The following is a 27,024-nucleotide window of genomic DNA, read 5'->3' as shown; positions in this document are numbered from 1 at the left end:
TTTAAATATAGAATTATTATGTTTAATTAAAGATTCTTAAGATAATTTTTTTGTTCTTACCTACTATTGTTTGAACTTTCGTCAGAGCTTAAACATGGACCTGTTACATATGCTCTTGGTAGAGCAAATGGAGCAGCATCACGGGTGTCAAATATTGCTGGTCTTGTAAACAAATTAAATATTGATAATTAAGCAATTCTCTATATTATGTCAATATTATATAAAATAAACTATAATTATTAATCTAAAATAAAATATACATTTAATTAAATATTTTAAATCGTATAGTTTGATATTTATAATATAGATATCAAACTATAAAAAAATATAATATATATTATATATTATTTAGGTACTTGAAAAATTACTACTCACCTTGACTCTGACGTCAAACCATGTTCTTCAACGTACCTTTTCGATTCATCACTTTTACCAAAATAATCATAAAGATTATCCATAATTACTATATTTTTGTATTTAACAAGTAAAAGCTTAGTAAAACAAAAGGTAAGTTATTGACGTCTCCAGTTGATTTCGGTTTGAAGTACAACTGAAGAGTGATAAAATTGTGAGTATAAGTTTTTGCCAAAAATTGATTTTGGTATCCATATTATCAAATAAATGATAAGCTTAGATGATAAGATAATATATGATAAATAATGATATCATAGAAATGGGATGATTCATTGAAAAAGAATCAATTTAAAATCTAAATATGCAAGTCCTTTATGAATTACTGTCTTGGGTAACCAATACTAATATTAGCATATGGGTTTGTGAAATTTCATAACTTGTATCAAATAAATTACTAACGGAGTACAGAAACTCAGTATCAATTCCATAATGGTTTCTCATCTAACTTGATTAAATTAAGATGTTAATTCAGGCGGAATTATTTTAACAAGGCACACATACCGATTCTGATGATCATATCTTTGTAATTAGGAATTAATTTCATTCTGAAGATTTGCGTTTGTCTCGTGACCTGGTTTTGACATGTTATTGCAATCCATATAAAGGAATAAGGACTTCTGTAGGAAAATTGATATATTAAAATAATTGTAATAATTCCATACACTATATGGCACTGTATCCCACATATTTGATATAATTAGTCCAGGTCATAGCCAACATCTAAAACTATTATTAGCTTACAAAAAAGGTTTAATTGGCATATAATTATAGATCAATTTTTTCTTCTTTCCAGTTGGTTTCTAGTAACACTACAAAACGAAACTGGAGAGGTATCCTTATAGCAGTGCTGGTCATAGTTTTAGTTCTGGCTCTAATAGTGACCAGTGTTGTACTACTGACCCCACCAGATGAAGGACCAAGGGTCAAAGGACTCCGAATACGAATGCAGGACATTGTGGACGGGGATTATAATCCTTTGAGATTCAATGGAACATGGATATCTGGTAAATATTTAAATAGTACATACATACATACACACAATTTCGTTTACTTGAAACGTCAAGTAAACTTAAACTCAGCAAATTCAATTTTCTGGCGACAGCCTAAACTTTTCCTTCGGAAAGCTAATAATTTACACCCAAATATGAGGAAAAGTAAAGTCTTGGTCTATGATGGTTTAATTGAGTTTTCACAAACCTTGATTTATATTACAGCCAATAAAAAAACTTTTAAGATTTCCTTCTCATATTACTTTTTTATCGTTCGTCCAACTTTTATGTGTACTATCCCTAGACGAACATCTGGGTGGTAATAAAACTGAATTTTTATAGACTTTAATTCATTTTATATTAAGGAAAAACATCTTATAAAATCCTATAATGTCATCAACTCAAATACAGTGTTTTATGTAAAAGTAATTTTAAAGTATAATAGATTGTAAATAATTTTTGTACGATTATTGAATCAATTCTGGTTTGAACTAAATAAAATCATTGCTTTATTATAACCAAATCAAAATTATATTTTTATCTTGTTGCAAGTACATTAAATATCACCAAAATTGTTATTATACTGCTAAAACAAATAATTAACAGAGTGTTATAAAGACCGATTTATTACTTTGTTCATTGTATATAGTAAAACAGTAATAAATATTTTATTATATGATATCAACTTGTATACAACCCAAATTTATGACATTTTGGCTCGATTAATATATGATTTGTATTCTGTACAAGCTTATTAAATTAATATAATATTGCTAGCAAATTAATATTTACTATTGCGATAGAAATACAGGTATTGTTTTATAAATAATTTATGACATATTGATGATATATTATTTGTACTCAAATTAGTAAAAATGGAATGTAAACAAAATTTATACTTATTGTTAAAATTTCTATAAAATATCTGATAATTTGCTGTGCATATGTCTAATGATCATTTTTGACCGCCAAATGACATTTTTTTTTTACTTTTTTCATTAGATCTTCAAAACCGTACAAGAAAAGTGTTTTTTGAATTATTAAAATCGGACGCTCCGTTCTCTTAAAAACTGAGTTACCGTTTTTGGCACTTTTTGCCCCGTATCTTCGGAACGGCTAGAACTGCCTTTGCCAAAAACTAATCAGCACGTCTCCTTATCAATACGAATCGAATGTTTTTTGAATTATTTAAATCGGTTGATCGGTGTTCCCGAAATCATCGACAAAAATTTGTATCCGCACACACACACGCACACACACACACACACATACATCCATTTTTTCTAAGGTATGCCAAAATATTTAGAAATCTTTGAAATGTAAAGACATATAAAAATTTTCATTTTAGATTTTTTTGCGATTACTATAACTTGTCCTACGGAAACTTAGTTATAATTTCATGGTTGCCATGTTATTAGCAGTCCAAACAAATAATTTGGATTAATGAATTTATATAATATTTATGTTCTATAATAAATTTAGAAAGCGTAGTATAAAAATAATCCGCAGAAATATATCAAATTTATTTTACCAAAGTTATTTTTTGGCTCAAACGTGCTCTTATATCAGAATAAGGAATCGCTCTCAAGAGTTATGAATAATAAAACAACTACTTGACATTAGTCCGTATATTTCTGTAAAGGTCGTGGCAGCTGAGCAAATTATAATATTATACAGAAAATCGTATTATGTAATGAAATAAGTTTTCTAAAACTCTCTTTGCAATTATTAATAGAATTTACATAAATATTACTTATGTAATTTATAACAAATTCAATATAGTTCAGGTAATAATAATAATAATAATAATAGTCCTTACATATTAGGGTGGTTTATAATATGGACATTTTCGAATTTATTTGTTTCCAAGAGCTCAAATGGTTCCAAATTGATAAAAAACAATTCTCTGAAAGTTTTAGCTCTTAATATTAACTTTTAGATAGTGCGCAATTCAATCAAACTTTGTATGAAAATAGCATGGAAAAAATTTTGAAAATTAAAAAAAAAATTTCAGGTATAACTTAGTGACAAATGAATTAAAAGTGAAAATGCGAGTCATTTTTTATAGAAAATTCGACGTCCTGCAAAATTTTTGTAAATTTTTTCATGCTATTTCCATACGAATCTTTGATTGAATTGCGCTCTATCTAAAAAACAATATTAAGAGCTAAAACTGTCAGAGAATTGCTTTTTATCAATTTGGAACCATTTGAGCCCTTGAGAGCAAGAAAATTCGAAAATGTCCATATTAAGGACCATCCTATTATATATATGCATCATTTGGTACAGTTAATACATTATTTCTATTTCTATTATTAATTTTTTTTAATTTTTATATTTTTGAATATTAAATATTTTTATTTGTTTTATATTATATTCTTAATGTTTTTTTCAATTAGGTTTTAAATTTGGGTTGGAAACCTTAAGAACCCAAATATGTAACTATCAAAAGCTCAGTCCATATCTTGAATTTTAAATCAGCATGATCTTGGATATAGTATTTAATGAAAAGTGTCTTAACCAAAAGTTTTTATGAGTTATGTTACTATATTTCAATTATGATAGTAGGTTTTGTTCTATTTGGATTGTTCCCAAAAGTGAAAATTATAATGGGTTTAATTTCATTCTATTTTCAGCGGACGAACTCATATATTTGGACAAATGGGGCGGAATAAGCTTATTATTCGCTTCGAATCAATCAGAAAAGACTCTATTATCCAACCAGACATACGTAAGTCAATATCATAATAAAATAACTATCTTAAAAAACCTTATATAAATTAATAAAATTGGACTGACCATGCCTTTATTATGTTCTTGATTAACAAAAATGACTATTTGCAATTAAAAACACAAATGAGAAATTTTTATTACAAAGATGATTTAATTTTTTATAGTGCCTATTTTAAAGTTTGGTTTAAATAAAATTATTTTTTTCAGAGGAGCTTAAATCCAGCCAGGTTCAGTATTTCGGCCGACCGAAGATTTTTACTTCTGGCGCAAAATGTTCAAAAACTCTTCAGACATTCTTGTCTAGCCCAATATGCCGTATACGACATCGAAACAAGGTAAAATTTTAATTACAATTTTTTTTTGGAAAATTCTTTGATAGACCGAATTATACATAGTCCAAGAATAACGCAAAGAAAAATAGCCAAGTCATTCTTCAAATTGTTTCCATTCACAAATTTGAAGATATATACCATTAGATAGACAATGTCTGACAATGAGTGCCATTATCTGTTTTCTTATTGATTTTTTGCAGTGTATATAATTGTTTGATTATTTCCGATCAAAGGTTAAAAAAAGTTTATCTTAAGCATCTTCTTATATTAGCACGTTGTAGACAAAGTAAATATTTCATTTTTATTTTCAACATTATTCAACAATATAAAACTTTTGAGATAAGCCAATTAAAAACTGCTCGTGTAGATAATTTATTTTTATATAAACAAGCTTACACTTTTTATCTATGAGATTAACCAATTTATACAAAATCGATGATACCTTTAATAAAACATGAAAATGAAATGCAAAGTGCTTTATTTATTTGTTAAAAAAGTCTGACGAAGTAGCAAAATTCGTCGAATTTGCACTTGATGTTTATAAAAATATAGTATTTCATTTTGAGTAATAGATTAATCACGCTACCTATTTATATATTTAAGGACTGTTTTTCAGACATAATTACAATATATATCAATCATGCCGATATTGTATATTATTTCGATAAGGAACATTCATGCAAAAAGCGTCCATTAGTCTCGTCTATCAAATTGATGAAAACATATATTGACATAAAGATAATTAATTTTGAAATATATTGATCTCATATTGATCCAATCAGTACCAAAATAAACAATTATTAAAGGTCTTTAAATAACTAAATAATTGCCAATCAAAGTTGATAATATAATTGTAATTTGTAAATGAGGGATGAATTAAGATACCCATATGTAAAATATCATAGGTGTAAGAACCAATATTTTGGAAAAAAAATTAACCAAACTTTAAATTATAAATGTAAAATTAAAATAGAGATTAATTCAAATATTATGTAAAATATTACATGAATAAAAACCAGAATTGTTACAACTTGCAACCGAATAAATTCATTAAAAGACGTTTCTCTAAGTAAAAATAGAATTATTGTATAACAATATGAATATCATTGCAAACTTCTAAAAAAGCAGCTATTATCCAGAAAACAAAATACAAAAAATATTCGAACGACATGCATCATCAATCTTCTTTACATGTATCTATTCGTTTATTCAAACTTTTGCAAACCATGAACTTTCGTTCGAGAAATTTTTGCATTGAATATTTTTTAATATTCTTCATATTTTGTAACAAAGTTTAACATAGTATATGTGAGAAAATCGTTCAAATTCCCATCATCGAGGTAAAAAGTTCCGAGGCATCGAGAAGGTCATATATAAAAGATATTTGGGAGATAATGCGAAAACCAATATCTGGGTTACACATGTGGTTTCTCCGACTTGCCATTATCGACACGTGTTGCATTTGTGGAAGAACTCTGATTCAAACAAGAGATGATGTGTGGGACGTTTATTTTTTGTTGGATCATGTTCTGGGGAAAACGATTTTTATTCAATTTTGTATCGGAAGATGAATTTTTGAGAAGAACCGTGAAAGTATTGTTAAGTTAATGGCTTGGCAAAGTCGAAACTGATTACTTCATTTAAATGTGTTATAGCTATATAAAAGATTCATACTCGCTTAAATAATATGTATTAAATAGAGTGTCCGGTATTAGGTGCTGTCCGGCGTTACGGAACTTCCCCCTACCAAAAAGAAAAAAAAAAATTTTCAAAAATTTAAAAAACTTTTAAAGCATTTCAAATTTAAGTTAAGGTACATAAAGTTTCAGGAATTTGCCTTAAGGCACGATGCCAGGCTCCACTACTAAGCTACATATTTATTCATCAGGTTCTTCAAGCAACCAAACTGTTAGGCAACTCAAAAATATAATTTTGCACCCAACGCTTGCGTCTAAAACCATCCCATTATTACGCTAAGACAGTTCTTGTGTTCTCAAATATTTCTCCGGTAATTCTCAAGTGTGTAATTCCCCAGAACATACTCCTAAAATTTAAGTACCCCGTCTTCCACATACTCCGGTTATTAGCTCCGGCTAGTATTGTTTCGGTCCCATTCTGGAGACCGAATAACTTGGTTATGGTCTTATGGGGCAGCCGGCGATAATGTTTAACAGTAATGTGCACCAGTATCACGAACCCTTGAAATAATAAACGACCCAGAACATTTCGTGATTTGAATATGAAATAGTATTGATCTGCTAACATTAATATATATACATGTATTCTTGAAATATTAGCAGTTACTAAGTCGAAAATAAATGAAACATTAATGGCGAAAGATGCCCATTCTGTTTGACCAATTTTAATTAACATTGAATATAAAACCATGTCAAGTCGAAAAGATTTCAGACAGAAATCCATCTGTTTGTAAAAATTTTTTTGCATTATATCAAAAGTAATATGTTCAACTGAGGACAATATAGACATCTATATCGATTCTAATAGAATTCCTCAATTAGATTGTTTAGCTACATAATATGCTCACAATATTGAACAGGATCAATTTATATTTATGACATGAATTACTTTCTCCGCAAACAACCTTGTCCTCCACATGAATTATGAAATATGCCATTCCAAGAATCCGCACGTATAACATGGAAAATAAGATAAGCAAATCAAGGTTTTATTTGTAAATCACATTTTTATACCGTTATTTATAAGTAGATATATGTATAAATTATTAATAAATTTGTACATAACTTCTAACTACATCTTTTGAATAGTTTTTTAGTATTAGGCCGTCAGCAAAATAATGTAGAAATAAATTTAACTATAATTTCCACATGGACAGGAACTTGTACAGTATCAATCTGGCGAATTTAATAAACAAATATTTTAATAATTGATAAATTAATTTATGTACTGTTTATGTAATAATACGTATCATTTTTTAATTTCAGTGAAAATAGAAATATCATTTTGGAGAAATGTTATATTTTTCAGTATTGTAGAAATTTTCAAGATTTCATCTAACAAATTACATTCATGTATATAATAGTCACAATGAAATACAATATATTAGGGGAAAATCCCGTAATGCCGGACCCTAGTGCCGGACACTCTATTTAACACGTATTATTTAGGCAAGTATAAATCTTTTTAAAGACATTAAGAGTGTGAAGATAGCAACATATGTGTTCAATGCAGGTTATTTTGAAATGTCCGGTACTAGGTGCCACTTTCTAAAATCATATTTTGTGTTACCAATGTTTTATTGATAGTAATAGTTATTTTTAGCAAAGGTTGCGTTTTTGTTCATTCAGTTTGATTTCTAACTTTGTTATTTAACATAAGTTATAATTTAATAAACATTTCGTAAAATATTTTTTTGATTTATTTATAAATAACCTTAGGTGTCCGGCACTCGGGGACTTCCCCCGACTACGACAATGACAATATTTTTGTCAAGTTTTTGCCACTATTTATATAAATTGCACCACGTGCCTTTCGAGATTTTATCCCTTGCACTTGCTCTATTACTATCTGCAGTCTATTATTTACTGTCCATAATTATTTTACTGAATAATATTGCTTATGTTAATAAATTTGAGCAAAATCGAATCATGTTCCGTGAATCCAGAACATTTCGCGGTGGCTGAATTACCGAATGCGTTTTCCGTTTGCGTTAGCGGTTACAGAGAGCAACCTATAACCTATTACCGACGTTTGTAATAATTTACCATTTCATACAAAACCATTATTATATATGGTTTCATATGTGTATCATACGGGAAATATATCAGGGATAGTCAAGGGATAGAGAATAGGGGTATAATTTACATTGAAAGATTCAAACATCGTGCCTAAAATAGTTGGAATATAGAATTAGGTTCAATACGAATCTTTTTTGAACTTAAAAAATTAAACAAATGTATAATTTACTACAGATTTAGCTCTGATTATTCATTTTTATCATTACTATTAATATTTGTTTGATCATCTATTTACATTAGACATTAAATCAATTGTCCAATGAACAAAAATCTAAGAACCGCTTCCAGTAATGAAGTTCCATATAATGAAATTATAAAAATAAGAAAAAAGACAAAATATATTTTTTCTAATTGATAAAATCAACATTAGGAATTTTTCGATTCGATTTTTGGGAAGTCATTATTCTGTTATGAAGTTGATCCAAAAACTTTTTCGCAAGCTATTCGGATGTTCAGTCAGCTGAAAAAATTCTCAAAATTCCTAAGAATCTAAATTTTTGATTAAAAATATTAAATCTTATGTACATATCAAAATATCCGGTAGCAAGTGCAATTTTATTTATCAACAGATAAAAAGTACATAAATATCTTATCAAATATACGTCGTAGAAACAATTATTTTGACTGATAAGATATAAATTATATGAATTATTGAATTAGTCATCTTACTGCTGTATTAAAAATTATCATCCGTAGATGTAACTTATCTCTTCGAATGTTGTACACTTTCGTGTTCAAAAGGTTAGTAATGCAAAATATATTCAATTCGAAGCATTCTTTTAATTTTATTTTCAATAGCAATCAGAAAATATGACAATTCTATGAGCTATTTGGCTTATGTTATTCACATACATACACACACACTTTCAAACACACATATAAATTAATCTGATAAAATATTGATAATTAGACTAATAATAATCACTTCAATAAGTAATTTTACTATTCTGTTCATATTAGGTTGTGATAGTTCTAAAGGTCCTCCATATTATCTTTAGGCAGCTTTTTCTTCAGTCTTCTTGAAGTTGCTGTCTCAAGAAGCTGAGTGGCTATATAGTTTGTATGATGTTCTAGTTTATGAAAATGTTTTACACTGTTGATTTGTATAATTCTGTTTATAAATTCAACATGAAGATCATCGTGTAAGGTTTTATTGCTAACATACCACGGAATTTGCATCAGTAATCTGCCTTAATAATTTCGATTGGGCACGTTGCATTAGCACGATATGTTGGATTTGCTCGCACAACCCCACAATTCTATGCCATAAGTCCATATTGGTTTTATTACTGCCTTGTTTGAAAGATGAAATCGATAATTTTACTTTCGGTGAAATTTTATTCACTCAGGCCAAATTTTTGCTTATTGTGTTTTCAGAATTACTATATTTAAATAAATGATTAACATATTATAGGATATACAGTAATAGAATAATTGTCTGTATAATAACCACAAGATGGATATTTCATAATTAAAAAAATCTACATTTGCTATTGCAGCTTGCCAAGTTTAGTGTAGTCTGCTATTTGGTGTGTGTGTCTATTATTTGGTAAAAAATATCTATTTTTTAGTAAGGTTTCATTGCTAACGAATTCTAAACGAATTTTGGACATAGTTGAAATAGTTCAATTTTGTATCATTTATAGCAAATTGACTAATATTCAATGCCTAAGATATGTTATGACGATCACAACAATGAACTGCTTTTAATGCTGATGTGGAACCCTGTCAAAATAATAACTAGAGCAAAGCCAACACAACATCCTGAAGGCAGAATTTGCTATATATATGGTACAAAAATAAATGAAGTCCAACATTTGGTGTGGAGGAAAAATTTTTTTTTTTTTTTTTTTTTTTTATTTTCATATTATATAACAATCAGAGTTATTTACATACCCTATGAGTTATATGGCTAAATTACACATAATAATAATAATAATAATCACAAAAATAACAAAAATAACAATAATAATAATAAATAAATAATTAAAAATAGATAAAAAAATAGAAGAAAAAAAAAAAATAAAGAAAGTAAAAAGAAACAAAAGAAAAAGAAAAAAAAATTGTAGTAATTGCTCCAATAAGCAATTGACTATGGAAAACAATTTTTTTACATTAGGTCTATAGGCTGTTTCTTGCGTAGTCTTCTTATAGGTGGATTATCGAACAGATGAGCCAAAGTTGCATTAGGATGTTCAAGAATTTTAGCATGATGTCCAGTACTGATATTCTTGATGACATCCACTACGAAAGGGATGTTGAGGTCATCGTGTATGATTTTGTTGCTGACAAACCACGGGGCATCAGTAATCGTCCGTAGTGTTTTAGATTGCAAACGTTGAACAAGTCCCACATTTGATTTGCTACAACATCCCCACAGTTGGATTCCATACGTCCATACAGGTTTGATTATGGTCTTATAAATTAGAAGCTTATTATCTAATGATAATTTTGATCTACGACCAATAAGCCAATTTAATTTTGAGAGTGTAAGTTTAATTTGTTTTATTTTGGCTACGATGTGCGGCTTCCAGGTTAATCTGCGATCCATGTGAATACCCAAGTACTTGACTGTGTCTTTGGTTGGTATTTGTCTTTCATTTATGTACACAGCTTGACAAGTTGACTTATTAAGTGTGAAGGTAATATGAGTTGACTTCGTATCATTAATTTTGATGCGCCATTTTTTTGTCCAGGTTTCTATTTCATTGAGATGATTTTGTAGGATATTGGAAGCAAGAGTAGGATTTTCATTGCTAGCCAAAATCGCAATATCATCAGCAAAAGTAGCAGTGGTAGAGCTCGCCATGGTTGGAAAATCACTAGTATATGTAAGGTACAGAAAAGGGCCCAAAACGCTTCCTTGCGGAACACCTGATTTAATGGGAAAAAGTGATGATGATTCACAATTATTTCTAACTTTATACCATCTGTTAGTTAGGTACGATTCTAAAATTTTGTGAAAGCAAGGCGGCAGCAACCATTTAATTTTTGCTAAAAGTCCTTCATGCCATACTTTATCAAAGGCCTGGCTTACATCGAGAAACACTGCTGAGCAGTATTGTTTGGATTCGAAAGTTTTATGAATTAAATTCACGATTTTGTGGCACTGTTGGATTGTAGAGTGCTGCTTGCGAAATCCAAATTGATGATCAGGTAGTATGTTAGATTCGGTTACTATATCTTCAAGCAGTAGTTTTTCAAAAACCTTCGACAGAATGGGTAGAAGGCTAATTGGTCTGTAGGACGTAACCATACTTGAATCTTTTCCATTTTTGGGTATCATTTTGATAACGGATATTTTAAAAGACTTAGGCCAGTACTCCAATCTCAGCATTGAATTAAATATGTATGTTATGAAGATATACGCTTTAATTGGTAATTCTTTTAACATTTTGGATGAAATATTATCAATCCCAGGAGATTTTTTACTATCCAGTTTAGTAATTACTGAAACAATCTTCTTCAGAGAGTAAAATCTTTTCTTGAAGTTGACAGAAGTGTGTGGTGTGCGAGGCTGTTGGTGCAAGTTATATGTATTAGATTCAGCTGCATGCGGTTGAAAAACTGAACTAAGATACTCAGCAAAAAGTTCTGCTTTTTCCTTGTCATCTCTAGCCCAGCAACCGGCTGCATCATTTCGTATAGGTGGATTTCTGATGCACGGCTTATTTCTAGACTTAATGGGACGCCAAATAGAATTGTCAAAGCGATTGAGGTTAGACACGTAGTTGGCGAAACTAGAATCATTTAATTCTTTAAGCCTAGTTTTGAGCTTATTGTTCAGATTATTAAAAATATTTCTGTCTTGGGGTGTGTGGCTGTTTTGCCATTTTCGCCTGGCTTTCCTTTTATTGGCTATTAACCTTTTAATCTCCAATGATATACCTGAATGAGACGATTTTGCAATATCAGGTGTTGCAAAACTAGATGATTCAAGAATAACTTTATTAAGTATTTCGATTGCAGTTTCAATTTCTGTCTCAGTCTTCAACCTTGTTTGAAGATTTATATTGTTTTCAACTCTAGTACGAAATATTTCCCAGTTTGTCTTGTTGTTGCAAAATCTTGGGTTGCGAGAAAAATTCAAATACGTTGAACTGATACTGGCTATTATTGGCGAATGGTCGGAAGAAAGATCATAACTAGAATATACTTCTGCGTAAGATGGGTTTATAACATTAGTTATAAAAAAATCCAATAAATCAGGCTGCTTTCTGGGATCGCTGGGCCAATACGTTGGAGAACCAGTGGACAAGCACAAATAATTGTGTTGCTGAATAACATTAAACATTTGTCTTCCTTTGGGATTTATTAGCCTAGATCCCCAATGAGTATGTTTGCTATTAAAATCCCCCCCTACTAAGAATTTGGATCCTAAGGACTCAAAAAATTCATAAAATTGATCACTGGTTATTGAATGACGTGGAGGACAATAGACAGCAGAGATGGTAAGGTCGTATGATAGAAGTTTTACGGTTACTGAAGTTGCTTGTAAAAATTCCTTGGAGTATTTTTCTAACTCGTAGTGCACAATGTTTGATTTTATTATAATTGCTGTACCTCCATGTGCAGTACCATCTGGATGTTGAGTATGGTAGAGGTTATAGTGAGGAATATATAGATTTGAATATTGAGTGAAATGGGTTTCACTCACTAAAAGGATATCAATTTTATTTTCTATTAAAAAAAGATTCATCTCGTTCTTATGTTGGGTTAAACCGTTTGAGTTCCATAAGCATATTCTAATGAATTTAGCCATTATTTATATTTATTGATGATGGTCGATAGCATATTTAATACTATCGAGTTTTGTTGCATTAGTTGATTGAACATAGCTTTAAATTCATTTAAAAATTGAACTAAAGTAGATTCTTGAGAAACAGGTGAGTTGTTTAAATTCGATTGTTGACCTTTCATAGCCTGGGCATATGACAAATGATTAGTGGTGGCGATTCTGTAGGTTTTATTGTTAGCAGAATTTATATTTCTATTATTCGATTGGTGATTATTATTTACTGGAGAAGTATTGTTTGCAGAATTTTTGACTTTACTCACTTTTTGATAGTATGGGCATCCTTTATAATTTGCAGGATGTGGGCCAAAGCAGTTGGCACAAACTGCTGCAGTCTCAGCTGGCTTAGTGCATTTAGATGTTATGTGGTTATCTCCGCATTTGACACAGACATAAAGCCGGTTACAATATGCTTTTGTATGCCCGTACAATTGACATCTACTGCATTGTACGATGGTTGACCTTTGGGGTGGCTCAAAATGTATTATTTGATTTAATATTTTTGTTAAATTAAAAATTGTGGAGTTATAAGTGTTTGGTTCCAAGTCGATATAAAACATATTGAGCGGAGTTTTTGTTCTGAAATGCAAAACATTAGTAATATTACGTACTTTATGTCCTTGCTTTTCAATTTCACGTTTAATGTCTTCTTTGTCGGTAGAGAAATGTATGTACTTCAATACTACTCTGTATGATCTTTCAGATTTAATCTGATAAGTATGAAACACAATCTTTCTGTTCCGCAAAAAAGCTACGAATGTTCTAAAGTCTTCCGCCGAAGACACATTAATTTTAATTATGTTATTAGCCAGAATTTTTGTTGAGTATTTATTTTTATCAATAACGTTGTTAAAAACATCAACCATTTCTCTAAAATTATTCACTCCATAAATAAATACGGGCGGTGGTAGCAATGCTTTATTAATAATGGAAGGCTGAGAGCTGGAGTTAGAGGATTCATTTTGTAGTGCGCTGAATCTATTGTTTAATTTTAATGAATTCTCACTTACATTTATCGCACGTTTTCGTTTTACACCTGTCACAACTTGCCAGGGATTTAAATTTGAATCCGAATCCATTGAAGAATCCATCGAAGAGGTCGAAGGTGCTGACTGAATATTATTTGTTTGGGATATCTGTGGTTGGTTTGGTAACTGAAGCGCTGCGTATTCCGCATTTGTCATCGAAGGTGCTGACTGAATATTATTTGTTTGGGATATCTGTGGTTGATTTTGTAATTGAAGTACTGCGTATTCCGCATTTGTCATCGAAGGTGCTGACTGCATATTATTTATTTGGGATATCTGTGGTTGATTTTGTAATTGAAGCGCTGCGTATTCCGCATTTGTCATCGAAGGTGCTGACTGAATATTATTTATTTGAGATATCTGTGGTTGACTATGTTGTAGGTGATGCACTGCGTATTCCGCATTTGTCATCGAATCGTCATTTAATATATTGTTCGACTCGACAGCACGGATGTTTGACAAATTTTCCATATTAAGCCCCTAAGGGGCACAGTTAGATTTATCCAAGTTTGAACTATTAGAAAAAAAAAACTGTTCACGATATAATTATAAAAAAAAAAAAATAAACACTAAATTTGAAAAAAAATGTACTAGAACAATTATTAAACCATGATGAAATAATCGTCTATCACTTGAATATAAATGAATCACTATGCGTCACTATTGCGCCTGAGGAAAAATGAATCTGGTTTCTAGGTTTGATGAATATTATAGAATTTATTAATCAGCAATTATTTCATTTCTCTAATGAAGATTCATTTCTAAATGCTAATTACAATGGCAAACCGATCATGTCATATTTGAGTTAAGACTTTAATTACATTATTTTTTTCAAATATTATAAATATTTTTAATACTATTATAAATATATAATAGTATAATTTATCATTATGTAAATGTGTATAATGGTTGACACTAATAAATGTGTGCATCACGAGTGTTAGCATATACATTATTCAAAATTGTTAAATGATGTATTTATTTTTAACTTAAATGCCATCTTGTACAGTAGCAGATAAGTTTTACTTCAATCGCGTGTGAACCTTACGCGCACTCTTTTTTTTTAAATTTAGTTGTTAAGTTTGTAAACAAAAAAATTCTATAAATTTTCGGTATTTTTAATGAAATGATTAAGCTCCCGGATTTTTGTAATTGAGTTCTAACAATCCATTCAATAATTTTCTATTATTACTAAACAAAGTTTTATTTTCATCCCTTATTTCGAGTGGCAGTAATCTCGTCATACAATTCGACTTGAGTGGCTGAAGATAACATCGATAACAAGGTGTAAAGACTAGAGAATCGCCTGAGCTGCCCAAATTTCGTGTTAAACCTAATTAAGATTAAGTGTTGATTAGGAGTCTGATATTGTCTAGAGTTTACATAAAGATGCTCTTATTCTGAAATTGGAGATTTGCCAGGATAACAACTTGTGATTGATTTCGTTTTAACATTCAAAATTTACACCTTTACAATTTGTGCAATACTGGTGATTTTTTATTAATCATAATTGAAATCAACCTATTAGTATGACTGTTCTTGAATCAAAAAATAAAAAAAATAACCAGTAATATATGAAAGTTATTAACTTCCCGAAGGAGAAGTTTATGTTTTCATCAAAAAACACAATTCGCTAATTTTATGTTTTCTCGACGTTTCAAGCCATTCTGAATCGAATAAGACCAAATTTGGAAAAAGTATTTGTGTGTGTATGTGTGAACAGATGTTTTGCCGTGAATCGTCATTCTCTCAAAAACGGCTGGACCGATTTCAAAAATTTAAAGGCCATTCGATGTATCTCGACGAAGACTAACGTTTCTCAGTTTTGTGCGGCGATCGGCCGAGCTGTTTCTTTGTAAATCGCAGACAAGTGAAAGATTTTTCTTCCACGTTTAAGTCCGCAATTCTGAATCGATTTTAAAAATTCAAAAACTGTTCGAAACATATTGGTAGGGAATCGACCTGATTAGTATTTGGTAAAGATCGGCCGGGCCGTTTTCTTGTAATAAACTGTTGAAATTCTTTTTTGACGATTTGCATGAATTTTTTTCTGACGGTAGATACCATAGTCTTATAGATCATACTTAAATATTACGGTCCTACGACAAGTCGTTCATAGGAATACTCTTAATCACTCATAAATTAATTTATTTTTTATTGATTAAATCGATTATTCACATATATCGGGAAATTCATGTAACTTGCCTCAAGGCAAAATACTAATACCAACTAGTTTATTGTTACGTCACTGGGTGTATCTACTAATTTGTAAACAACTTTATTTTATCATTTATTTGTCAGAATTCTCTGCTTGATGTAATAATATATGCATATTGCATCATAAAATTGAATTAAAAAAAATGTTGTTTTTGTTTATGTATTTTTTCACAATACACTCGAGTTTACACAATGATTCCTGAAGTGGTTCACATGAATTTCCAGGGGTTCATGGGAGGAAGTATGCATTAGATAAAATAATGTATAAAATAAACATGTATTTTATACATTACTTTACTTTAAATATTTAATAATGAACTTTAGTACAGATAGAATTTGCGAAAAAAATCGATTATTGGTAAATAGGGGGTCTATGGCTAAGCCCAAGGGGTCAACGACTTAAAAATGTTGGGGAACCTATGAATTAAAATAATTCACGATTAATTAAATACTCTCAACTCCCATATTTTAAAAAATAATGTTTATAAAGATTGTAATAATATATAAAGATTATAATAATAAGTACAAATTTTGTCTACATTTATATGGGTTCCGAAGCAATTTTCACACGTTATACGACTACGCGGATATTTCGACTTCAAGTTAGCTAATGCTTTGCGATTGCTTAAAAAAAAATTCAAGATTTTCAAAAAAAAATCAAGGTATAAAAAAACAAATTTTGCATACAGGTCCATTTTTTTTCAAAAATCTAATTTTTCCAAAGATTCGGGAAATTTTATTTTAATAATTTAGTTTTCGGTACGAGAAGTTCCAGCAATTTGCCTTAAGGCACGATGCCATACACCACTAGTTGTTTATATATTTTATACTCTTCTATAATCATGCTTTCATTTCACCCATGTTAATAATATTTTCCTCTTTCCCAGGGATTACTACCACTTAACGCCGTTTCCCGAAGACGAGTCCTGGCCGTTCCTCCTGCACGCGGAATGGGCGCCTCGAGTGCACGGCCTGATCATGGTTTACGACTACGACATCTACTACCGTCCGGCGCCGAGGTCCGCGACCGGTTACCGGATCACGAACACCGCCATACCCGGAGTCGTCTACAACGGGGTACCGGACTGGCTTTACGAAGGTCAGAGGGAAAATATTTTGTTAATAAAAAATATGAATGATATTATTTTTATTCGTGTATATGATTAAATAGTTTTGTTCTATTTATTTATAATATTTTGATTGTCAATAATCAAACATCAATGTTCGAAGCATCATTAAAAAGTCTGTTGAAAAACTTGATGTCACATTCAATTTTGTTTTCTATTATTACTTAAATTTAGAAAAATTCATAATAAAAGCGTGGCTGAATCGGAATTAAGAAGCTAATAAAGACACCTTTTGAACTAGGGAATGCAATACCAGTAGTTTGAAATTATATTGTTTTAAATAAAAATACTCTACAATTATAGGATCTTAAATTAGTAGAAAAAATACGTTTTTAAAGTTTTTAAAATATTGTAAATTATGCTAATTTAACACATCGGATACAGACAATACAGTTTATTATAATAATGTAATATGATCTTTTATGAGTTTTGGTTCTTTCTTACTCATACGATTTGGTAAAAAGTACTCAATATACTCGATAATGATAATGAGTTAAAAATTAAACTTGTTTTTCTTATTTTTTTGTTGAATATAGTTGTAGTTGTATAAATAATTTTTTATATTTGTACTAGTAACTTTCAATATTGTTTACATTTGTTTAAGAAAATAAAAATACCTGTATTTAACCGGTATTCCGGTTTTAAAATGAAAAATTACCGAAATACCGGTATTGAATTTTTTTAGCGGTATTTCATTCCCTATTTTGAACTGTCCCAAATATTAAAACTTTTATTACTATTATTAGATGCGTCGTACAATTTTTAAATATTTGTTCAATAAGAAATATACTTTATTATATTTTTCTTTAATTTAAGAATTAAATTAAATTAAATTAACTTTTTAAATTAAAATAAATTTTTTTGGAAATTCAGTGTTTTTATACATTTCAACATTTACCTAAAATTGATTTATTCAAAATACAATTTAGTAAAATAGTCATGATTAATAGAAATAAATTTTTATACTTCTTCTTTTACATAGAGCAGTATTTCTAAAAATCCCATTTTGGGATAAGCTCGTTATGATAGAAAATTATCTCCTTCGACGATAAAATATGTCGAACGTAAGAATATTTTATAAATTAAAGGAGTTCATGCAAACTATTTCATATTTTTCCTATTTTATTCATATTGTTCCTGCCAGATTTTTTAAGTATTATTCTATCCTAGCTGCTATAATCAATTTTATTCCAAATTCTAAAACGATACAAAACACTGATATAGTAAATTATAGAACTAGATACGGTATTTTGTTTCCCGTGAATACAAATATCTCTGTATCAAAATTTGTAAAAATGATATCTTAAAGTGCATATCAAAATGTTTTGCAAAAACAAGATGTACTTAATATTTTTTTAAATATCAACACAAGTGGAAAACTGATTATAGTAGATAGCTCATCACCTTAAGTATGCAATTTGTAACAGAGCATGGTTAAAAAGTTGTTTTTTATTATTATACATGATACTTGCAATTATTACGCAATTGTGTATAAAATACCACAAAAAAGTGCAATTTACCCAAACTGACTGAGGTTTCAACTTTCTAATTTTCTACATTTTTATATTTTAGCTTATGTATGGAAAAATGACTACTAAAACTTTCTACTACTCATGTTCATCAAATTCGCAATTTTTCGTTAAATATATAAAACATCAAAAACTACTTAAAATAACATTTATCCAGCTCCATAAACTCTCGCATTAAATTTTCTATGAAATTATATAAAAACGTTATGACAAAGCAGTTTTATTATACCAAATCTTATTATGAACACAATGACTTTAAAATAATTTATAATCTTTTTTGTATATTATATGGTGGCACGATATATACTCGTATACTACACCCAGCTTTTATTATTAAAAAAAATCTTTTTCATGGAAAATATAAATTATGATGTGAGGTAATATTACACTAGACAACGTTCTTTATTATATTGAACTTTCCGATAAAAAAGAATTAAAAATTATTTTCTTGTTTGAAGACGAACAAAGCTTTGAGCAATATATAAGGATCGAGGAAACTTGATCATTTATTTATATTTTGTAGAGGCAAAAAGTAATATCATAATTTAACTTTGCAGAAATTAATACGTATATTAAAATATCCTTGAAACAAATTATTCTCAAAAATATTTAGATTTTTATAACAAGAACAATTTGAGTGTGAAATACAAAAACTTCACACCAATATTTTTTATTAGGATGAAATTGATTTGTATAGCTGGTCTTCAAATTAGTTTAATTTTAGTAACTTATTTGATTGCATACATGATATTTTATTTTATTCTACTTAGTCTTAAAAATTAGATTAAAATTTATTTTGAGCATATTTTTTTCAAATTCTATAATTTATATCTAACTTGATTTTATATGTTATACTTTGGGTACTTATACATTTGGTAATGTATTTTCTGCCTCAATTAAAAATATTTTATTTATTCGAAGTATAAAATCGGATTTAGTTTGACCCAGATATATTTTCATGGCAATATTTGCCTGTTATGGTAAATATGATTTTACATTCAATCCTATTATCCCGAAACAAGGTTTTTGACATTTTAAATTCCATACAGAATATGTATTGAAATTTTTGTCATATTATCGACATATAGTTTGTATCATATTCGATTCATAAAAAATAAATGCGATTTGAAAAACACTTTGATGTTATATAACATACATAGAGGAGTCGACGTAACTTTTTAGAATAAAAAAAATTAAAATCTCTTGTCCACATCTCATCTTAGTATTTTTTGGAATTTAGTTCTATGGTTATTAGACACAAAATTTTACAGTTTATATCTTATTTTATTTTCGTATTTTTTTTTATTTTATTATATAAACTATGACCAAATAAAAAAATATTTCTCCTATCAACTCCATTAAATAGAGAAGTGGAAAGTCACTCATTTTCCACTTTTCCATTTTCCTCATCGAATTTTCAACATGTCATTTATCTTCGACAAATTATTAATGATTCCCTGCTCGAAATTAAAGGAACTTAAAATAAATGAATCCGAACAGCGTGTGCAAATTTATATCTCGACTTTATTTTTGTTATGCAGATAAATGGAATAATTTTCGGCGTATTAATTAAGTTTATAATTGAGTTTTCAAGTGTACGCTCACGCTCTGTCGGATTAATTTCATTTTTGCGAACCTGATATAACAAAATATATTAAAATTATTATATTAAAACATACACATTAATAATAAATATATATATATATATATATATATATATATATATATATATGTATATATACGGGGTGTGCCAGAACTCAACGTCAACCCGAAACGAAGTAATAGTAGGTATTGTTGATATACTCTCGAGGATATTCCGAACTAAAAAATGACCCGACATTTTTTTCTCATTTTTTTATTAATAAAATTATCAAATAATTCAATTATAATCTTCATTAATTTTTTTAAAGAAAGGCCTCTCAAAGTCAAACAAAAAAATTTAAATTTGTAGTTCAACAAAAAGTCTTAATTCATGACAACTTGGAACAATTATGTCTTTATTTTTTATTGCGGTCCTAGAAATGTTATTCGCGATTATAATTGCAAAAATTAAATAAACAAAAGTAATAGAAATTAATTATAATAACAGAAAAATGGTCACAATATCACCAAAGCTCCAGGTTGCATTTAAAAGCTCATAATTTCCCAACTTAAAATATTTTTTTTATTCAAAATTTCTTCAGGACAGTTCAGATATATCAATAAATTTATATAATTTTGATTAAGGAATGATTTATAGTTGCATAATAAATTAATATTTTACATTACAGTGTTTTTTATAGTTGATCATTAGTAATTCATACTTTGATACAAACATTTTGGGTATAAATAATAAAATTATTTATCCAACGACTGTAACTTTTTCCTGAAATTTCTGTATCCGTTTCTTTTTATTACAAGGTACCCATATATAAAACGCCATTAAAAGAAAATATTATTCCAGCAAAGAACATACACAGGTTTCTTATTTTATTTCGACGGAACAAAAAAATTGCTATAAAAGATATGTATAGAAAAAAGCTTTTTGTTGCAAATCCCCCTACAAAGCGGAATATCTTAACCTACTTGGTGGTATGAAAGTTTTAGAGAGAAAGCTGGGAGAAATTTTTAAGTTTTTAAGAAAAAATGTATTTTTTTACTGTTTCGCTGGCGATATAATCTCATTTTTTGAACATCTGTAATATCTGTTTTGCCTAAAAAATATTTTCCATTTTAATAACTTCAAAGATTTATAGAAACTACGAATAATATAGAAATAATTTCTAATCAATAAACTGACGTTTAGTTCACGGAACAAAGGTGTAATTTATTTTATTATTTTCAAGGAACAGGATAAAATGATGCAGGTGCGCATACAACGACTGATCTCTATTCACATACACGACGACTAATCACAATCGACCCGTATTGAAATGATATCATCGAGAGCGAATGACGAATCATTGGCACTCGACTCTTATCTTATCTTATCTGCCGTAACGCACTTCCGTTGCATTATCCTTTGTATCACTATTTTACATAGAATCTGATGTGACAAAACGAAGTAATACAGGATAATAAATGCGATTCTTAGTAAGGTGACCAATATGAACCTATACTTCTCGAAAACCCGGGACAATCTGGGACAAATAATCTGAATCCGGGACAAATATTTTTTTTAGAAAAACCCGGGACACAAGGGGAAAATCCGGGACTGTACCAACCAACATACCCAGACTAAAAATCGAAGCCTGGCATAAGTAAGAGTCTTTTACTACGTTGTCTTGGACTCTCGGACTATTTTATCTTTTGGGTGATGAAACGTGTGTTTTCGCTGAAGGTTTGATGTATCTCGCGTGTGTTTTCAAATCGTACGCGATTTGAAAAATGAACGAAAACATTTCGGATACGAAAAAGATGCGAAGGTATTTGGACGTCAAAAGAATATATCTTCTGCAAAAGCATTTCTAGCATTCGTATGCGCATTTTTTGTACAGATAATATGTAGATAAAAAATTCATTTCGGGTTTTTGCAAGTTCAGAAGTATCTACGACTGTCTAGTCTATGAAATTTCTCTAATCGGTGAAATATTTGTGATCACAGATCTCTGAGATGGAGAATGAAGAAAGTGGGTAATTTTAGCTATAAAAGTTTGACTGGCAATAATTAGTTTTATATATTTAATAACTAACTTTGATAATGATGATAAATTTTTATCGTCTGCGCTATTTTCTGCAACATTGTATGATACTCATTTGAAAGCTGCACTTAAAACATTGAAATGAAAGCTTCTTATACTCCTATAGAGTTACCATAGTTTTAATGAACATTACAGGTAATTTAAACTCTAAACTTTGTTATGATGATTAAATATAAGCTAATTAAATGTAAAAAAGCATTAAATAATTCTGTTTCAGTATATATAAAAATATAAATTATTAGCAAACATTATATACTACATTTCTCAATAGCGAGATTTTTACTGTGTGAAAAATCATCAATTTAACGACATGGAAAAATAATTCGAAATGAAAACATGAATTGAAGTGTCGTTCATTTTTCACTTTTTGAATGCAAAAAAGGTTTTATTTGTATTTGAAAATACAAACGGGAATTCGATGTTTGAACAGCTACGTATTTATAAAAAGTACGCTTGAAATATTTTTATAAAGTGAGGATAATTGAGATATATATATATATATATATATATATATATTTTGTAGAGTTTCGAACAAGAATCCAAAAATAATACAAAATAAAAAACAAGAAAAGTTTAAAAAAAAACAATTTGTTTATTGTCGACGTTTCGGAACTAGGTACTACCATTCAATATATATATATATATATATATATATATATATATATATATATTAGGGTGGTCCTTAATATGGACATTTTCGAATTTTTTCCCTTGCTCCCAAGGGCTCCAATGGTTCCAAATTGATGAAAAACAATTCTCTGAAAGTTTTAGCTCTTAATATTAACTTTTAGATAGTGCGCAATTCAATCAAACTTCGTATGGAAATAGCATGGAAAAAAATTTGAAAATAAAAAAAAAAATTTTTAAGTTTAACTTATTAATCAATCAATGAATTAAAAGTAAAAATTTGTGTCATTTTTATTGAAAATTCGACGCCCTGGAATTTTTTTGAAAAATTTTTCATGCTTTTTCCATACAAAACTTTGATTGAATTGCGGTTTATCTAAAAGACAATATTAAGAGCTAAAGCTTTCAGAGAATTGTTTTTTATCAATTTGGAACAATTTGAGCTTTTGGGAGCAAGGAAATTCGAAAATGTCCATATTAAGGACCACGTATATATATATATATATATATATATATATATATGTAGAACTATATTTTTATCAATACCGATTTCCCAAATAAATCTTCCTGGGTCCGATTACACATGAATCCTTCAGGACACAAAAGACCATGTCCTTTCCCTAAAATGTTCCAAGTATCTTTCCTTTCAATTGCCTTCGGGTTTTCTTACAATACTTTAGGTGTGATTACAGTATCAGACTATCCATTTGTGAAGATGGTACAAAAACTATCCCAAAAAAAATCTTTCGTCTCTAGAGAGTGGAAGACGAAAAGATTCGAGAATAGATTCCTCCTAATGATGATAGTACATTTTGTTTTTCGGTAGTCCTAACTACTTGTTTTTGTAGTTGATTGATTTTTTTTCAATGGATTGACGTGGTGAATTTGGTAAAACAATATGAACAGTTGGAAAAGAATAGTTTGTACCAACTGGAGTTTGAGATACCATTTCATAATACGAAAAAGTATTCAAGGAAAGCATATTAAACCGAGTGGCTGTTGACTGTATGAGTTTTATCTCGAGATATATTTCACTTAGTTTCGGAGTTCACTTACGGAGGAAAATATATGAACGTGGAATAGAATAGTTCTTTGCATTGCCTTTACCTAGTTTCACACAAGCATTTTCCTTATATAAGAACGACTTCTATTTGTACAAAGTGTATCTCGATCTCGAAGTATACATTCGAGTTTTCAAACAGAGAAGGTAAAAATAGAGAGGAATCTGGTAGAGAACTTACTCAAATTGTAAATGATTAACGAACAAATCATTACACTTATAGTTCGCCAAAATCGTGACAAAAATTTAAAGTTGGTAAATTCAATTGGTCTGATATGGGAGGTTGATGGCACCGCGGTCAATACTATTTAAACAACTAGTAATGTTCTTAAAAACGGAAGATTTACTTGATCTCATTTCATAATAACTAATAAAAATATACTACGTTTACCATAACTTTTTAGAAACTTAATTACAAATTTTTTCAATAATTTTACTAAATTTTTTAATAAATGTCTTTTTAATAAATTATTCATTATCTCTCCATCTACTGTGACAAAAACATTTTCCAAGTATGTGTATACAGAAGCAAAGTTTACCCTGACTCCAGTTACGATCGTCAGTGTGTAGATTCATTTAGAAAAGTCACGTAGAATTCGAGACGTTTTATTGTTGTCCCAAGAAGATTTGCGATAGAATTATCTTCGACTTATTTCCTTGGAGATCATTATTGCAACTTTCGGAATTCGGATATTGCAAACGTGCAAAACAATTTTTGGGTAAAGGACTTGGTTACCACTTAATTAGAGGAAAGAGATTGAAGTAGGAGGAAAGTACGATTATTTGCACACACAGGAAAGGCAAAACTGGCGTTAAAGCAAAATGCCACTAACACCTAGTTACTACACAGCTTTAGAAGCTTGTATTCCTCATATCTCCATCCTTATTAAAACTAATTCCATCAATATTTTCCTTTGCAGAAGAGATCTTATCATCCAACACGGCCTTATGGATGTCAAACGACGGCCATCTGGTCCTATATGCTTCGTTCAACGACTCTCAAGTAGAGGAGCAACATTTTCCCTGGTTTGGAGTTGCCCAAGGAGCTTCTCTTTACCCAGAAATGAGGTCACTCCGGTACCCTAAACCAGGAACCGCAAATCCGGTGGCAAGACTGATCGTGGCTGATCTGGCAGACCCAAAAAATATCAGGACGAGTATTCTAAAACCTCCTGCACCATTAGCAGATAAGTAAGTAATAAATAATAAATTGAATTTTCTCTAACAGACTAACCAAATTTTTACAAAACCAAGTTGTAAAACAGCAATAAAAGCTATAAATAGTGATTAATTAAGGCAGTTCCTGAATAATCATTTGTATTAATTGTGGTAAAATCTAAATATTGTTTCCTTTTCTAATTGCAGAGAACATTATTTTACTTCAGCTTCTTGGATATCTTTAACAGAAGTCTGTGTCGTTTGGTTAAATCGACTACAAAATCATTCCATAGTATCTGTATGCAAAAGTCCTGCATGGAATTGCCAAGAGGTAATAAGAAGTATTTGAAAAAATTATAACTAACTAGTACCCATAAACCAAGGTACCTATAAACCAAGATTCCTAGTTAAATTCATTCACCCTGAATCACCATGGATCACACTAGAAATGAAAAACCTTTATTAAACTCAGAAATCCTGAAGAGCATCCTCTACCTGACTCACAGTGATTTTTTTATAATTAACCATAAAATTTATTAAACATTCTGTGAAAATTTACCCAATCAAAATATTATAAAGCAACGTTTCGTGTAGGCAAATATATAATTTCTGATTAGCATCATAATAACTTACAAGAATATTAAATTCCTTTCATATGTATACTATTTGCTTGAGCATGATGTAACATTATTCTATTCATGAACTTTAATGAGAAAACTTGCTGGTAAATAATGTTATATTTTCATTATCTTATTTTCGTAGATAATTTTAACTTTATGTGTATAAATTAGTAAAGTTACTACCATAATTCCTTCTAGCTGATTTAAATGCAAGAAAACTCACCTTGGATATTAATTTTTAATTATAAATAATAATATATGGCTAAAAATAAATTGGATCCGGAATATTTAATATTTTTGCTTTGTATCTATGAATTATATTTTGAATTTATATAAAATATAATGATATTTAATATTATATTATTTATTTATTGATTTTAGACAAGTAGTGTATCAGGAGCAGGACGAGGCTGGGTGGAAGCGACTCATCCACCAGTTTTCTTTCCTGATGGAAGTTCATATGTGACTTTAGCGCCCATTCGCGATGGGCCTGCCGGTATATATATATTAATTTTTTTTCCAATATTTATTATCATATATATATATATATATATATATATATATATATCATATTTCTATTATCATTGAATTTATTTTCAGGTTACTATAGGCATCTCGTCCATGTACATATAAGCAAAAAGAGAGTTTTGCCTTTGACCCATGGTCGATTCGAAGTAAACAAAATCGTAAAATTAGATCACATCAATGGCGTTATGTAAGTAAACACACTGATTTCCATTCTTTATTGAAATGTTTTCCTAAAAATATTTGTATATCTAAAACAACATTTTATCATCAGTGGTAAAAAAGATTTTGCCAAAGGCATAAACCTTTTTGTCTTCGATCAATATTAAACAATATTATTCAACCCATATAAAACTTTGTCCCAATGTCAATATTCTCTATTTATTGGAAAATGAGCAAGAAAATTCATTAAGG

The 27,024-nt window shown here is 29.3% G+C and overlaps 1 protein-coding gene across 1 annotated transcript in view; it reads left to right on the top strand.

Annotated features, from left to right (window-relative positions):
- Positions 1–1,180: 1,180 nt before the first annotated feature.
- LOC113374487 (prolyl endopeptidase FAP-like) overlaps positions 1,181–27,024 on the top strand; it is a gene marked incomplete at both ends in the record, with an annotated part of 51,196 nt that continues 25,352 nt past the window's right edge. The window contains 8 exon segments of the mRNA XM_026614517.1: positions 1,181–1,418; positions 4,040–4,134; positions 4,344–4,471; positions 17,172–17,383; positions 25,228–25,498; positions 25,673–25,796; positions 26,467–26,581; positions 26,686–26,800. Of these exon segments, the coding sequence (XP_026470302.1) occupies positions 1,181–1,418; positions 4,040–4,134; positions 4,344–4,471; positions 17,172–17,383; positions 25,228–25,498; positions 25,673–25,796; positions 26,467–26,581; positions 26,686–26,800 (1,298 nt within the window).

The sequence above is a fragment of the Ctenocephalides felis genome, unplaced genomic scaffold (assembly GCF_003426905.1).
Source record: "Ctenocephalides felis isolate EL2017-DRISC unplaced genomic scaffold, ASM342690v1 CF-g0.4_SCAFFOLD_01854, whole genome shotgun sequence".
Taxonomy (NCBI): domain Eukaryota; kingdom Metazoa; phylum Arthropoda; class Insecta; order Siphonaptera; family Pulicidae; genus Ctenocephalides; species Ctenocephalides felis.
Note: the sequence above shows the minus strand (reverse complement) of the source record. Positions and strands in the feature narration are given on the sequence as shown.